The 17,070-nt window shown below is 47.8% G+C and overlaps 1 protein-coding gene and 1 long non-coding RNA gene across 2 annotated transcripts in view; both read right to left on the bottom strand.

Annotated features, from left to right (window-relative positions):
- The window catches only part of LOC133769693 (uncharacterized), a 110,010-nt gene extending 101,535 nt beyond the window's left edge, over positions 1-8,475 (bottom strand). The window contains exon 1 of the long non-coding RNA XR_009867224.1: positions 8,410-8,475. This is a non-coding gene — a long non-coding RNA (uncharacterized LOC133769693). The remainder of the gene's footprint in view (positions 1-8,409) is intronic.
- LOC133769692 (GTP:AMP phosphotransferase AK3, mitochondrial-like) lies at positions 3,182-4,308 on the bottom strand. The gene has a single exon (XM_062204887.1). It carries the CDS (start codon positions 4,286-4,288, stop codon positions 3,605-3,607), a length of 684 nt encoding a protein of 227 aa, XP_062060871.1. The 5' UTR covers positions 4,289-4,308; the 3' UTR covers positions 3,182-3,604.
- Positions 8,476-17,070: the final 8,595 nt, after the last annotated feature.

Genomic DNA, 17,070 nt, shown 5'->3' with positions numbered 1-17,070 from the left:
TCGCACCTCTGCATAGAAGGCACTCTGTGGATGAGACAATCACGGAACAACACCACCAAACTTTAGTGGAATCATGCATCCTTGCTTTCTTAGTTTAGAAAGCATGCCGTGTATGTGTTCTGTCTCAGAAAATGTCACAAACTGGTAATAAGAAACTGAGAATCACTGAGGAGAAAGAAATATCTGTGCGTCTGTAAGGTGAACCTTGTGTTTAAGAGTTAACATCACATTTTGACAACATATTGATAAGGTCAGTATTAAACACAAGCTATCTCTAAATGACATTTACCATTTAACACACACACACACACACACACAACCATCCACATAGTAATTCACACAAATGTTAGTTCTAACTAACATTGAGTTAGTTAGGTCTTAACTCCACTCATATATCCTCCATAATAACTGATGCTACATCGAGGGAAGGTAAGTTAATGTATTGGAGTTAGTACATTTATACACAAAAGCAAAGACCATGTAATAATACTGATATGAAATCATAGAAAATTCAAGATATCAGTTATAATGAGACAAATAAGACCCATACTGATAGTTATATTCCACAATGGATACAAAACAACCCAGAATCTGAATGTATAAAATATCATAAAATTAAATACACAAAATGAAAACTGTTTAGAAAATAGATAAAGTGGCAAAAACACAACTACTTTGAAAGATACACATTTCTGAAGGCTATGACAAGTGACAAAAATAAAGATGGAAAGGTCTTACACATCAATAAGAAAAGAAAAGGCATCAGAAAACGGTCAAAGAATAGGAACTAACAATTCTGAAAACAAGAAATGAAGTAGCCAACAAGCATGGAAACAGGACTATATTCACACTCCCTAGGAATCAAAGAATATAATAAAGCAGTAATCATTTTTTCTACCAGGTTGACAATTATGTTTTCAAAAACAGGATCCACAGAGAATGCAACTACTTTATGTAACCATGAAAGGAATACTAATTGGTTTTCAGACATCACATAAAAAGTCTTTATCTCTACCTTTCCACACCTCTTCTCCCAATTTTATTTATAAGGCATAAGGTAGAAATTGCACAGCATTAAATTTGAAATGGCATCAGTTCATGGTGCAAAGGACTTGGGTTTCAGAGGCAGAAGACACAGTTCTTTTCTTCCTTGAAACGGCATCCGAGTAGACCAATTATCCAACTTCCACCTGAAATTATGGCAGCCATACCCACTTCTTACAGCTCCTATGAGGGCAGCATTATGAAAATCATGGAGGAAAATCATTGCAACAGTCATACTTGGTAAACATTGGCTACCGGCAACTGGGTTTCTTACAAGGAATTATTTAAGTAATTTAGGAGCATCTACTGAGTTCCCAAATGGGACATCTGTATCTGCTCAGATCATTTCACATGAGTTCTAATTTTCAAGTTCAAAGTTGAGAATAAAATGACTGAAATCCTGCACATGCATTTTCACTATGACAGACTTTAATGACTCCAGTCAGAGAGCTCTCTAAACAATGGTTGAAATGTCTCAATGAATTTACATTCTTTTTTTTAAAAAAAAAAAGATTTATTTTTATCTATTTGAAAGACAGAATTACAGAGGAAGGTAGAGACAGAGAAGTCTTCTATCCACTGGTTCACTCCCCAGATGCCCGCAACGGCTGGAGCTATGCCGATCTGAAGCCAGGAACCAGCCAGGAGTTTCTTCTGGGTCTATGTCAGTGCAGGGGCTCAAGGACTTGGGCCATCTTCTACTGCTTTTCCTGGCCATAGTAGAGAGCAGGATTGGAAGAGGAACAGCCGGGACTAGAACCAGTGCCCATATAAGGGTGCCAGGGCTTCAGGCCAGGGCTTTAACCCACTGTTCCACAGCACTAGCCCAGAATTTACATTCTTTTTTTTTTCTGTTTCAAGAACATTTATTAAAACACAGCCACACCAAGGATATCAGAGCAGTGGAAAGGAAGGTGGGGTGAAATAAGCTAAGCTGTGTGAAAGGTCCAAAGTAAGAGCCACAGTGCTGATATTTCATTTATTCTAATAGAGAATAATGTATGCCTGATAACCTAGTGATATTCATAAACATAATAGTTAACAATATTTTTAGAAAGCACATAATTGTAACATTCAAATAAGGCACTATAGAAAGTATTATAAAGGATGATATTTGTTATAATCTTTTTTAAAAGCCTTGGTCCTTTTGGAAAAATCGACAGTGAATTTTTAAAAAAAAAATCATAAGAAAAGAAAAGTAAGATTCCCCCCCCCAAAATGTAAGAACCACTTGCGGACATTTACATTTTAAATGTGTGGACTACAGTGGACCAGATTTGCAAAGGCAGTTAATGCCAGTTTGTACTAAGGCTTATTTCATTTCATTTAGCACCAAGTCAAATACAGAGTATCCCAGGGAAGATATGATCAGGTTTTCCTCCACTTCTCATATGATCCATTTCTCTTCCCAGGCCACAGTCCACACATGTGCATCCTTGTTGCCCCAGTGAGGAGCCTAAAATGATTAAGATTTCACAGTGGCTGCTCACATGACATCAGCAGAGATTTTTTTTCCACTCTTAAAATATGGTGGTTGTGAATGCCAGGAGATTTCTTCAATCAGGAACACTCAGTTATTTTCCCGGTCCTTTTTAACATATCATTTAATTCATTTTATGGCTGTGCCTGCTTACTAATTATGAAGGCTACTTGGGTCAAGAGAACATACCCAAGCATGTCTAACCTATTTCCAGAGGATAAAGTACCCCTACTTTACGTAGTAACATGGGTTTCTTCTTGTTTTTTACTGTAACTTGTTACTTATCAAGGCAGGTCACACATTTGGTCAAAAACAGAAAGGACATAGATTTCTTTAACAAATTTCTTAACCTGAGTAATAGTTGAAAACGTAAAACTTTATTACATTTTCCATTGAAAACTGGTTCAACTTTGGTGCTTACCCAAGGACTGATAATGTCAAATTTCTGACATAAATCATGCCTCAAGACATATATTTTCAAAAGAAAGCGTCATATTAAAGTACTATCTTCCCTTATGCTGACAGATATTTATGGCAAACTGGAAATTCTGAGTAAACGGAAGGTATCCTTACCAACAACATAGATACAGCATATTTGGCTAACTTGTAAGTTTCTTAGTGTAAAGGCATCAGTGAATTTGCATCTTGTACTGTAGTTCCAGTTGCTTTTTTTTCTATAATTTAATAGAATGTCTCACAAAACCATGTCCCACGGTGCCAGAAATGACTAAACTTTTCCAGAAAACTGAAAATCTTATCAAATACTTGTCTTTATCAAACAAAATGATTGCTATCAATGACTTTCACATTTTTGCTTTCCCCAGGTTTTCAAAAGATTAGCCATCCTGCTGTTCTTGAATAACCTATAAAAGATAACTGGATAAAACATATTAGAGGGTCATAAAAGATGAATCTTTTCTATTTGATCATTTGGCACATCCTTAGTAGTATCCCCCCAAAAATACTAGACATAAGACACAATTTCCAAAGAATTCACACGTGCTGGAGCCCTAGGCAGAGGGGTTTCTGGAGGTGAGCACAAGCAGCTCCTGCTCTCTTCCTGGTGATGTGCGTTTCTCCTCATGGAGTGACGGAGTCCTTCTGGTGTGTTTCTGGAATCTTTGTGTGTAGGAAAGCATATACGCTGGGCCAGATCTTATTGGTTTCTGTTCCAGAGAACGTTTCCAACACCCCTTTTTCCCGGTAATATTCCAGGACCGGCTCCGTTTGAGCCTCGTATGCCTTCAGTCTCTTGATGACCGTCTCTGGCTTGTCGTCCTCACGCTGAATGAGAGGCTCTCCGGTCAGGTCATCAATGCCCACAGTTTTGGGAGGGTTGAACTCAATGTTGTAGACACGGCCACTGGCTGGGTGAATCCAGCGAGCAGTAAGGCGTTGCTTAATGACCTCAAAGGGTACGTTCAGGTTAATCACGGTGTCTATCTGATAAGTTCTGTCCAGAGCTTCTGCCTGTGGGAGTGTCCTTGGAAAACCATCCAACAGCCAGCTGTGCTCAGGGAGATTTTTCAGCTCATGAAGGGCCAGCCGAGTCATGACATCATCTGGAATGAGCTTCCCTTGATCAATGAAAGGCTTGGCTAACACACCAATTTCTGTGCCTCGCAGCATGTTCTGTCGCAGCAGGTCCCCACTGGAGAGGTGCTTCAGCTCGAAATGCTTGATGATACGCGAAGACACGGTGCCCTTGCCCGAGCCCGGAGCTCCCATGATCACCGCGCGCAACAGCCGGGCGGACGCCCCCATGGCCACAGACCTACCCCTGCCGCGCCAGCACCAGAGCTTCGGCCTGGCCTGCGCGCTCGCCGGTTCGGCGGCCCCGGGCCCGCTGGCAGCGAGGCGAGCAGGCGGCAGCGGGCAGCGCCCAGGCGCTCCCTGAAGTAGGATTTACATTCTTAATTCAAGTTAGAAACACACACACACACACACAGATAAGGCCTCCAACTTCCTTAACTATAACCCCCAACCTGTAGTCCTCTGAACCCTGATATAATTCCCTGAAATTCCTAGTGGTAGATCAGTCTAGGCTCCATCTCTGTCACCCTCCACATAAAAGCAGAGATCACTTCCAAACCTAAGGATCACTAAGTAGGCTCTGTAACTCCACAGCTCCACACCCACTGCATTTACCCTACTTTTACCTGAAAACACAGGAAAAGCCACTCAAATGATCTTTCTGGCCCAGAAGCCAGGCTTCATCTTCCAACTTCTCTGCTACATCAAATGCCACCTTACACACCTGTGCTCGCACAGCAATGTTATACAGACATCTGGATAACTCATACTGCATTAATGTTTTTTATGTCTAGCACTTGCAAAATTCTAGATCTTTTTTTTAATTACAGAAATTTTAGAACATATCCTAAATTCTACTGTCATCAAAGTAAATACAATAGAATCCGGAAACACTCTGCTTACAATGATTAACTCATGACCAACTCTATTTTAAATAATACCCACCCAGGCTCAGAAACCCAAGAAACTACACACCCCAAATTATTTGAAGCAAATCCCATACTTAGTATCATTTCATCTGTAAATGTACTTCTAAATACTTTTTGCAAAGCAAAGAACCTTTATAAACATAACCACATTACTAGTGTCACCTTTAATTTCCTTAATAATCCCAAATTATCAAGTATCTAATTGGCATTTACATTTTCTCAATTGTCTCCTAAAATCTTTATAGCTGTATTATCTGGGTCTAAACACAGGCCATCATAGCAATTAGTCAATACAATGTTTACAGCCTTAAATTTCTAAGTCGCTTGTAATTCCTAGGTTTCTACTCTTTTTCCTTTTTCTAAAATTTATTTTGATGAAAACAAGTGATTTTTAATTACACAGAGTTTCCAACAAACAGAATTTTGTTAACCACAACCCCAGGTTCCTCCATCCTCTGGACTTTAAGAATTTCTATCCTGTTCAGGTTTGGTTCTTTGGCAGGAAATGTGCAATTGGTGCTTCCACCAAGAAGTAAATTACTTTTGCCTGTTCTTCCTTTAGATATTTTCACAATCTCTGATGATCATTGTCTCTCGATTCTACACATTCCCTCACTAGGAGCTGGAAAATCATGATATAATCATTCTACCACCCTGCCTCACTTACTAGCTAGGATAGAATACGTATTATCCTCCTTTTTTTTTTTTTTTTTTGACAGGCAGAGTGGACAGTGAGAGAGAGAAACAGAGAGAGAGAGAGAAAGGTCTTCCTTTTACCGTTAGTTCACCCTCCAATGGCTGCCACACCGGTGCGCTGCGGCCGGCACACCGCGCTGATCCGAAGGCAGGAGCCAGGTGCTTCTCCTGGTCTCCCATGGGGTGCAGGGCCCAAGCACTTGGGCCATCCTCCACTGCACTCCCGGGCTACAGCAGAGAGCTGGCCTGGAAGGGGGGCAACCAGGACAGAATCCGGCACCCCGACCGGGACTAGAACCTGGTGTGCCGGCACCGCTAGGCAGAGGATTAGCCTGTTGAGCCATGGCGCCGGCCAGTATTATCCTCTTTCAATCATCATTCTTCATCTATTAGTGGGGATAAAATATATTTTATAAAACAGAAATTTCCCCTTAACAACTATTTGGTTACCTTGATATACAGTACACCCAGAGAAAATACAATGAATGTTTTATCTTTCCCTTTACTTTCCTGAGCATAAAGTACATCTATTCCCGAGCATTCCCCAAAAGAGATAATTTTTAATCATTATTATGAAGTAACGAACTTAAAGCACTGAATCAACTGCAGTTCTTCAAACAATTATACTTTAGTAATGTTAAGATGCATGTTTCACAGACTATGTCATTAATATTCATATAACTCACACATCTTAGACAATTGACACTGTGTCTCCTTGAGGTCATGAGCTCAAATACCCAAAGAAAACAATGAAAGAAATATCTTTATATTTCTTCTCTAATCAAAGTTGTACAGAATAATTGAGATCATTATCACGATTATTTAATGAATGCTTAAAGATTCAAATTAAGTAGCCAAGGAAGAAAGGGGTAGAAACACAAAGCAAGATGGATACCTCTAATCTTACAACAGAATAAATTCTATTTGCATCAAAGACTTAAATCTACAACAACGAAATAAAAAATTAGAAGCCACTGGAGGGACTGTTTTTGGTCTTCTTGATGTTAAACATTGCAGAGTCAAAAGACCAAGATATAAACCTAATTGTTATAAAATAAAAAAGCTATAAACTCAATTGTATAACAATATTCCTGCATAGTAAATGTGAATTTAAGAATGTCATAGACGAGTAAGAAGTAATATTAATTATCCTGTTAAAATAGCTAATCTCTCTGAATTACAGACTAAACAGAAAAAAAAAATTCAATAGAAAAATGGAAAGGATAAGATGGTCACAGGAAAAAAAAAGCATTTGTGTGACAGCAGGTTAAAGTGGGTCCTAAATCCTCAGGGAAAAACAAACAAAACAGGGAAAACACAGCTAAAAGATATGGGAAAGTGTGTGTGTGTGTGTGTGCGTGTGCGTTATGACCCTGAAAATACAACCTATATGACCAAGACAATAAATCAACTCAACTATAGTGACCTGTAACATTATTAATATTTTTGCCAATTATTTTTAAGTGAAACAGAAGAAATCTCTTTATATAAATTTATAAAAACAATTTCATGCTTTATTAAACACCAAGTATCGTGTTTTCTGAACCTTTTCATCATTTCTAAAATGAGAATTAAGTCTACCTCCTCCACAATTTCCCTCAGGTCCGAATAAAATGGTCCTGGAAAGAGTTCAGACAAAGGCTTGGTTCTGAATTCACTGGAAGTCACATGCAGATCATTCCGATTCTCCTAAAAGGCACACCATCCTCTGACAACAAATGAGCAAAGTGACAAAGACCATTTCAATTAACCCAAACAGGTAACAGCACCTGAAGATTTTAATCTCCTTTACGTTTCCTATTTTCCGACTTTTTATTTAGAAACTGAAGGACATGTTGCACTTTTCCGCTCCTCCCTTTCTTCCTCCTCCCCCTCTCCCCACCCCACTTACTCCCTTTTGTGGAGACCCTTGGGGCCTTCTCAACTCCTTGCAATGCAAGTGACAAAACAGATAAGCTGCCAGAAACAGAAGAGGGCAATTCCAGAGACTTCACAGAGCCCCCTCCTCTTCTGCCAACTGCCTTCTACACCGCGCCCCCACCACAGTGGCAAATTCCCTACTAACCAGAGAAACCTGAGTCCCAAATGTGCCCTGAGCGCAGGCTGTCTCAAGAACAGACTGTCGGCAACCTCCCTGCCGCCAATAAAGCAACCTGTCTCTGTTGAGGTCTGTCTCCCTCTCCTTTTCCTGTCTCTCCTCTCTGGGGCTACAGAAGGCCAGAGCCCAGAGCTATTCCAGACCTAACAGGCATGGAGAACGGAGTGATTTCACAAACTGTCTAAACCCCAACATGTGCCCCAGACAAACCTAGCAGACAGGGGTCCCCAGGGGCTCCAGGTGCGCCTTCAGAGCGGGCCAAGCCCTGAAGGGGAACATTCACCCAAGGGCCTCGCAGGTGCGGTCTCCACAGGCAGGACAAGGCCCCGGTGAGGTCCCCTAGTGACCTGGGTCCCACTCCCAGACAAGCCCCGCCTTGCTCTCCCCGCCACAAGGACCACGCAGGACGCCCTCGGCCCTCGGGTGCGGCTTGGAGCCCGGGAAGAGGCAGGCCCGGGTTCCCCGCGGGGGTCCTAGAGGCCCACGGACACAGGGCCACAAGCCCGGCAGCCGATGCCGCGGGGGGAAGAGGACAGTCGGGGATCCCAGAAACGAGGGGAGGTCGGAATCCGCGGCCTGACGCCTGAGGGCCGAGGGAGCAGGCCCCGAGGCGGGAGCTCAAGACTCACCGCGCTGACCGCGCTGACCGCGCTGACCACCGAGGCGGGGCGGACCACGTCCTTCCTCCTCCAGGCTCTTCGTGGGCGCTGAGCCCCCCACTCTCGGGGCGCCTCTACCCTGCGGCCCACAGACAACGGACACCAGGGTGAGGCCACGGCGTCTATGCGCGGGCTGCGTACCGCAGCCAATCGGCCGCCACCGCTGCTGGCCCCGCCAGGCCCGACCAATCGGAGCCCCGGAGGGGCGGGACTTGTCCTTTTCCTAAGCCGTCCTCCGGGCCTGTGAGTCCCCAGGCAGCTGAGCCTGAGGTGTGAACCGACGAAGACACGCAGCTGAAGACGGACTACAGACCCAGACAGCGAGGACATAGAGGAGCACGGATGTAACCGTGAACAGTTATAAAGCGCGGTGTAGACATTGCCAGCCCAGACCGATCACTGGTGTGATGAACGCGGGTGTACTCAACACAGGTCCAGCCTGGGCCCGCGCTCCTGATCCCAAAGCCTGCGAACCCGCACCCCTTCCTGGACAGGCCCAGCTCAGCACCTGCAGCTGTGCCCCGGGTTCTGCTGCCCAGACCCTGCCCGGCCACGCAGCAGGGAATCCTGCAGGGCCAGCATGGGCCTCTTAGAGCTCCGCGGGCTGTGTGGGCCGCAGGCCTAAAGTACATGCAAAGGCTGCAGGGATCATCAGGTTCCCCTCGTTTACTAAAGGCAAACAGTGGAAGGACCTAGGAAATATAGGGCCTGCAGGAAACTGGGGCACCTGGCTCTTGACATCAGAGAGTTTCATGCATGCACTGGGTCCATAGAAGTGGGGCCGTGATCCCAGAGGAGTGAAGCTGTGATTGCAGACTGAAGTTCTGGGATCCCAAAGTTATCCTTGCAAGACAAGCCCAACGAAACACGAGGTCAGCATATCAAGAAAGGGCCCTCTCTGCTTTACCCACAGCTGTGCTAGAGCTGCCTCAGGTATACTGACATTGCCACTTGTTCATGCTGGTCCAGGCCCCTGCTCCGATTTTTGTTTTTTGTTTTTTGGTTTTTTTAAGATTTATTTTATTTCAAAGAGGTAGAGCCAGAGTCAGAAAGAGGTCTTCCATCCACTGGTTCACTGCCCAGATGGCTGCAAAGGCCAGAGCTGGGCTGATCCGAAGACAGGAGCCTGGAGCTTCCGGGTCTACCATGTGGATACAGGGGCCCAAGCTTTGTGTCATCTTCTACTACTTTCCCAGACCATAGCAGAGAGCCCGTTGGGAAGCAGAGCAGCCCAGACCCATATGGGATGCCAGCACTGCTGGTGGTGCCTTTACCCACTATGCCACAGCACCACCTCCTGGCCTGAGATGCTTTAACAAACATTGATGTATTTGAAAATCAGAGACATCTTCCATCTGCTGGATCACATGGGTATATCCTACACTGCTTTACCCAGGCCATTAGCAGGGAGTTGGATCAGAATTGGAGCAGCTAGGACATGAACTGGCACCCATGTGTGATGCCAGCACTGCAGTTGCTGGCTTTACCCGCTATGCCACAACACTGACCCCCAGGATGCTTTTAACAAACATTGATGAGTGCAAGCCTCAAAAACATCTTGTTTATTTTCTGAATCAAGCATCAACAGCTGGTGAGCAGCCTCACTCCATGAATAACAGGGTGGAGGCAACCTGGTCCCATGTGCAGTCCACAGGCACTTAGAGAGCTAGTTACATTGCACCCAGAGACTCAAGGTCCAGGAAGGCCTTGGGACCATGTTGTCCCAACAGCCAGGGAAGCATGTGCCTGTGCTGACCTTGGAGAGAGCCAAGGCCAGTCCGTAGCAGGCTCTGTGAGGCATTGCACCAAGGAGCTGCCTGGCATATGTACAAAGAACTGAGTTCTTGGCTGTGGCAGATCTTAAATCACAGCGGCACGGTGACAGACATTCACGTACATGATACATCAGTCACGGCTGGGGTGGCCTGGCAGGGCCTGCAGTTAACCATGCATAGCCTGGCAACTGGGAGGGCTCAGGTTATGGCTCTTCCTCTCCTTTGCAATGCTGCTGATGTGGGACTCTGAGCTCTGACTCCATGTGGAGAGAGCTGCAGGCTCCTGCCCCTGCCACCTTGTGAGGTGTCCCCCGCTGTTCACTCTCCCATGAGGAGCTGCATACAGAAGTGTCCTTCCATGTAGTCCTGCAGATCAACGGCAGCTTGTCCCTATGAACTCAAAGGAGGTCACGAGGGAACGTCCTGGTCACAGGTGGCTCCAGGACAGGTGTGGAGTTAGTGTGGGAAGGACAGGGTACCCAGGTGCCAAGTCCACTGGCCCTTCACACACCTGTCCAAGGGCCTCACCTGTGAGCTAGGAATTTGCTGACCATGGGACCATCGTCCTTCTGTGCACCTGAGATGGGACAGCACCTCAGGTATGCTCCATCCCTACAGGCAGGAACCCTGTGGAGCCTGGGCAGAGTCCAGTTTTATTTTCCAGGCAAGGAGACATAGACCTGGGTCCTCACACCTTCACTGCCCAGGAAGCACCTGGGCTTGGTTAATCGGCAGGTCGCCAGCACATCAAGTGCTGACCAGTCAACACCTCTGGGCTTCTCACTTCTCAGGTAATTCCAGGCAGAAAGCAGACCCCAGAGCTGGTCTTCCTCACCCCTCTGTCCTTAGCCCACTCTCCTCCATGCCCACCCTCCATGAGGAGGGTTGGCTGGGTGATGGAGCCCTACACACTGGCCAGGATCCAGGGTCTCTGCCTCGCATGGGCCCTGCACTTCCAGGGATCTGGACCCAAGTGCCTCACAGGCCTCTCAGGCCCATGTGCACTAAAGGAATGAAGCCCTCTCCCCAGGACAGCAACGTCAAAGAAAAGACTTGTTTGGCCCCATCCCCCACACAGGTTGAAGACCCCTCTGTGCTCTGAGTAGTGCTAGAAATGAGCAAGGACAGGGACCTGCACACACCTGTAATCCTTCTGGGGTCTGTTCCACCCTCACTGGTGCAGGATCCAAGCAGGTGTTTGCATCTGTGCCCCACCCCAATCAGTCCTACTGTGGACCCTGTCACCACTCCTTCCTGCACCATGGACACTGCAGCTGAGATGGGGGCTTCTCTTGCTGCCTGGGGTCACTTAACCAGGGGCCTCACTCTTGGTGCCAGCACAGCACTGGACAGGACAGTGCTGGGTCTCAGGAGGCCCCATCATCACTCTCACGGGGCACCATTCATTTCCAACTGGCAATGCACCTTTGTGGGTGGTGTGTCCTCGAGGGCAGGGTGAGGAGCTCAGGTCCCTTTGCCTGCAATGCCTGATCAGCCAGAGCTCAGCCAGAGGCACAGGGGCTCAGTAGCTTTGATGCTGCTAGTTGCTTCCTGAATTCAAAAGATGCCCTGAGGCCATGCTGGGCCACAGGCAGGATCTTCCCAGCTGGGAACACTTGCGCTGTGTGCTCTCCCTCCAGCTTCACCTGCACTTATGGTCCCCAGTTGGTGGCCAGGTGGCTGAGGGCATGAGACAGCAGCCCCTGGGAAGGCTGCACCACAAGCACAGTGGAGAGGAAGTTCTTCAAAAAGAACAAATTTCCCTGGTGGGCTCTGAACCCTGGAAAAGTTTAATCTGCCATCTTTGCTAAACATGCATTTTAAATGAGAAGGGGGGGGGCCCATGGCTGATGCACAGTGGGTTAACCTCCGCCTACAGTGCCAGCATCACACATGGGTGCTGATTTGAGATTCAGCTGCTCCACTTCCAACCCAACTTTCTGCTATGGCCTGGGAAAGCAGTAGAAGATGGCCCCAAGTGTTTGGGCCTCTGCACCCATGCGGGAGACTCAGATGAAGCTCCTGGCTCCTGGCTTCGGATTGGTGCATCTCCAGCCATTGTGGCCATTTGGGGAATGAATCAGAGGATGGAAGACCTCTATCTCTCTCTCTGTAACTTGACTTTCAAAGAAATAAATGATTCTGTAAAATAAATACCTAAATAAATGAGAATGGGAATCAGAGACCCTAGCATGGATTGCTTTAGTTTTTGATGTTTAATACAGCAGAGTCAAAGGCCAATTAAATTAACTTTCCTGCATAGCAAATGCTACAATAAGAATGTATCAGGGGCTGCCATTATTGCATAGCAGGTAAAGCTGCCGCTTGGGATGCCAGCATTCTATATGGGCACATGCTCTGGTCCTGGCTGCTCCAATTCTGACCCAGATCTCTGCTCATGAACTGAAGCAGCAAAAGATGGACCCAAGTACTTGGCCCCTGCCACCCAAGTGGAAGATCTGGAATAAGCTCCCAGCTCCTGGCTTCAGCCTGCCCAGCAGTGGCCATTGACCCCACCTGGGGATTGAACCAGCAGCTGGAAGATCCTTCTCTCAGACTCTCCCTCTCTCTGTGTTGAGTCTGACTTCAAAATAATAAATAAATCTTTTTTAAAATCCATAATAGATGTAGCCTGTGATATTGTGATAAATGGCTCAGGTTTATTTTCATAAAAGACTTAGCCTTAGTGTGCCGAAGATACCAGGCCTCAGTAACACAAAGGACACAGAGTTGCAAAGACCCAAAAATCAGCCCCCTGCTGAGCTTTCTTCACAAACTTTGCCCCACTCACCACTGAGTATCTTTGTTACCTTCAGCCATGCTGTAATCTGCAGTCACCAGGTGCTCCTTACAAAACACTCCAGGGTCTCAGTTTCTGGAACTGTGCAAGCCTTGCCATCACTACCACATGGCCCCTCTGCCCCCTTCTCCTGTCTGCCCAGCAACTGGTCTGGGTACCCACTCATCTGTTACCCCACCCCACCATGGGGGCCATCTGGGTTTAGATTCCACCCCCCATTTCATTCAGCCAATGAGGAGCAGGGGAAAGGGACCACTGCATGGCAAGGACAAAAAGCTGAATTTTTGAGGGTGGGGCCTATTTCCACAGGCTGGTCACTGCTCTCAGGATCAGGAATCCATAAAACACTTGCTTTATGTCTCCTTTATTTTTCTGAGCCCATTCTTTGGTAGGTAGGTGGGCTTGTTTCCCACAGGTATACAATTTCTTAGCAGAAATGAAGCTACAACTAATTTGAATCTTACAGCATTAATTCCCTGAATGAGATACAAAGAAAATTATATAAAAACTCACATTAGCCTGGCTAGCCTGCTGGTTACCAGTTGTTCCTGATGTCTCAAATGGAAGCTGGCAGTCGTCACACATGGCAAGAGGCCATCCCAGCCCAGGAAGCCCCCACCCAGCAGAAGAGGTGGTCAACCTGTGGACTGCAGAGTGATAATAAACAGTAGCTGTTTTCCATCAGTGTGCAGGTATTGTTGACAAGCACATGTCCCAATGGTGCTTAATGCAACAAGAGTTGACTAAGCCCTAGTCCATGCCAACAGCCAATGGCGTATGTCCCCAGGTGATGGGAGGCAGTTTGGAGAGCAGTGGGGGGAATGCGGGGACTATATATTTCATAGCCAGTCACAAAAAAGGTTCACAGGATGCTGGTTTCAAGGACTGCAAACCACCTAGTTTTTATCAAGAAAACTTGTGAGTTATGCACACCATTTGCATAAACCCCATCCCAACTCAGGGGTAACTGGACCACAACACAGACCAAATCACCTCTCCAAAGTCACCTAAGGGGCTGGCGCTGCAGTCCTTACATCTCCCTTGCTGTCTCCCCTCACCAGGTGGCAAACAGTTAGAATTCCGCATGCTAGAGTGACCTGCAGTATCACTGACTTTTCTGTCCATTGTTGGATTTTTAAAAATTGAAACAATCTTTTGTATGAATTCCTAAACAGGTTCATGCTTTATTTAACATCAACTGTCATGTCTTCTGAATCTGTTTGTCCTTTTGGCAATGAGGATTGAGTCTAGTTCCTCTTCAATGTCCTTCATGTCCAAATAAAATACCCCAGAAATGGCTCCGAAGGCGGCTCCACTCTGAACTCACTGAAGCAGATGAGGATCATGCCTAATCTCTTAAAAGCCATCCACCCTCTGGGGAAACTGTAGAACTACAAAGCACCATGTTAATTAACCCAAATAGGTCAGTGAGCTCCTCAAGCACTAATCTCCCCAACGTTTGATTCTTTCCGCCTTCTTCCTTCATAATATAGATGGGGATGATTTCCCAAACTCTCCAAATCCCAACTCTGAACTTCTGCCACCAACGTAGGCGCTGATGGGGACAAACAGCAGACGGAATCACCAGGTGTGCCCTCAGCTTAGCCCCCACAGGTGGGCCGGCTCCCGCACCTGACGCCTTCTCAGGTGCTCCCTGGCCCTCACAGGTGCGGTCTCTGCGGCCTCCCCGAGGCCTCTCAGGGGGCCTCAGTTTCGTCCTGCACTGCCCCTCGCGCCAAGACTGAGCAAACTCCCAGCCAGGGCCATGGGGAACCGCGCAGGAGGCCTGGGCTGCAGGTCCAATGCCGAGTCTGGCAAGGACCCTGACCGGGGTCTGCACAGGAGTTCCACGGGCGCCCACGCACCCTGTGCACTGGGGCAGAAGTCCAGCAGCCCAGCACAGAGCGCGACCGACCCCTCAGGGACCCCAGAAACTGAGCAGAGGGAGGGACTGCGAGGACGGACCAGCTGAGGCCCGTTTGGACCAGCCTGGAGAGCCGGAAGCCCAGGACTCACCGCGCTGACCGCGGGACTCAAGGTTCCTCCAGGCAGCTGCGTCCCCAGCTCCATGGATGCCTGGTCTGAGAGCACCTCAGAGCTGAAGGCCGCCAGCACAAGGTGACAGCGTCCACGCGCCACTTATGTCCTGCAGCCAATCAGCTGTGAGGCCGCTGGGGCAACGAATAAGAAACCCCAAGGGGCGGAACTTCTCTTTGGTGCCAACTGCCTTCCTCTGTTACTGCAGCAAGGATCAAAGGCGGGAGGCCTCAGGTGAGATGAAGACCCAACGCAGGTGGATGCATGCGGCTCAGGACAGAGCGTGCTTGGGGGAGCACTGATGTAGGCATGCGTGGTTCTACACAGAACTGCCCATAGGGAGTGCGGGTGTAGACGAACCTGAGTGTGGCCACGCTGGATATAGAGGGCCCCGGGTGGACACAGAACCAGTACAGGGTGGGCCAGCAATCCTGCTTTTGACGCTGCTCCCCAGCTCCTTCCCGCCAGGGTCCCTCACTTGCTCCCAAGGCAGGCGGTTCAGTTGCACCTGGCAGGTCCTGCACAGTACTCGTGGCTCCTCCCGGGTTCCACTGCCAGAACCCAGCATGCCACGCTCTGCACAGAAGCATCCAAGACCAGCAGTGGCCAGGCTGCAGCGGTCACCAGCTGTCCATTGCTTGATGAGGGAAAATGGGGGAAGGACACACAAATGCATGGCCTGCAGAGGGTGGTGCATCTCATAAGTCCGAGTGGCTGTGATTCAGGCCCACAGTTCCCTGTGTTGCACACACTTGGTCTATAGCAACGGAGCTGGGATCCCAGACTGAGGTTCTGGGATCCCAAAGTTACACTTGCTACATGAGTCCAGGAAAGGATGGAGGTATGAGGCCCAGGTGCCAGGAAGCTGGATCCTGGCATTTTCCAGGGCTGTACTGGAGCTGACGCACAAGGGTGCTGACATGAATAAGATGGACTCCACTACACACAGTTGATGTGCAGATTCAGGTGGTGGCTTCCTGAGCGGCCCTGTGTGTGTGCCGTCCCAGGCCCGTGCTCTGAAACAGGAGTTACACAACTTTGACAGGGAAGTGCCTGAGATGGGCATGTGGATTTGGTGATCAGGGACTGAGTTTTCCTAATGAAAACAAGTCATTCACAGAGATTTGTCTTGGTACCATTTCAACAAAGGATTCCTGGGCCCACAATTTTAAGTTTACAACACTAATATCAGTGCGGTACATTTCTACTGTCAGGGTGACTGTGGGTGAACTTTCAGACTCACGTGTTACAGTAGCAGTCCAGATTCAGACATGTCCATCTGCACCTCTGGTGATAATGTAGGCACACTGGGAAAGCAGGTCCAGTGCGGCCACTGACCTTCTGAGGCTGGAACTGACTGTGTGGCAACCCCTAGCCTGCCATGGCACTCACAGGCTTCCCCATGTAGCACCTGCTACTGCCGGAGAGGGGCTCACCTCTGCCCTCAGCTGTCCCCCTTCTGTGCAGTCTACCCACCAAGCAGCTAACCACAGGACTGGCTCTCTGTTGACCTCACATTGTCACTGAGTGTAGCTGGAGGGCAACACGTTCCCCTACATTGTGGGCTGCAGGTGCCCAGAGGAAGGGCTGAGCCGTCATCCTGTCTGCCAGGCCTGCTACCTGCATGTGGGGGCACAGAGGGCCATGAACTTGTGTGTTAGGAAGAAAGAGAGGAAACGTTCATGCCGGGGCCCACCACAGCAGCCCATGAGGAGAGATGAAGGAACATTAGTCCCCATGCTGGGATCACCTCTCGTGCCACACATATGCATAAGCTGGGGAAGCTGAACCCACTGAAAACAGAATCTGAATCCAGCTGCCTGAGTTTCAAAGGTGACCTCTCCTACCATGAGGGGACCTAGCTGGGTTCCTAGCCACCAAAATAAACCACCAACACCAATCTGATATCATGGGTCACTGTGACACTATTGGATTCCTGGCCTGTGTTCATGGGCTGCCTTTGTGTCCTGTCCTAGGATCAGATTTTAGAAGTGCTGGATTCTGGGCCAGCGCCGTGGC

Source organism: Lepus europaeus, chromosome 11, assembly GCF_033115175.1.
Source record: "Lepus europaeus isolate LE1 chromosome 11, mLepTim1.pri, whole genome shotgun sequence".
Classification (NCBI taxonomy): Eukaryota; Metazoa; Chordata; class Mammalia; order Lagomorpha; family Leporidae; genus Lepus; species Lepus europaeus.
Note: the sequence above shows the minus strand (reverse complement) of the source record. Positions and strands in the feature narration are given on the sequence as shown.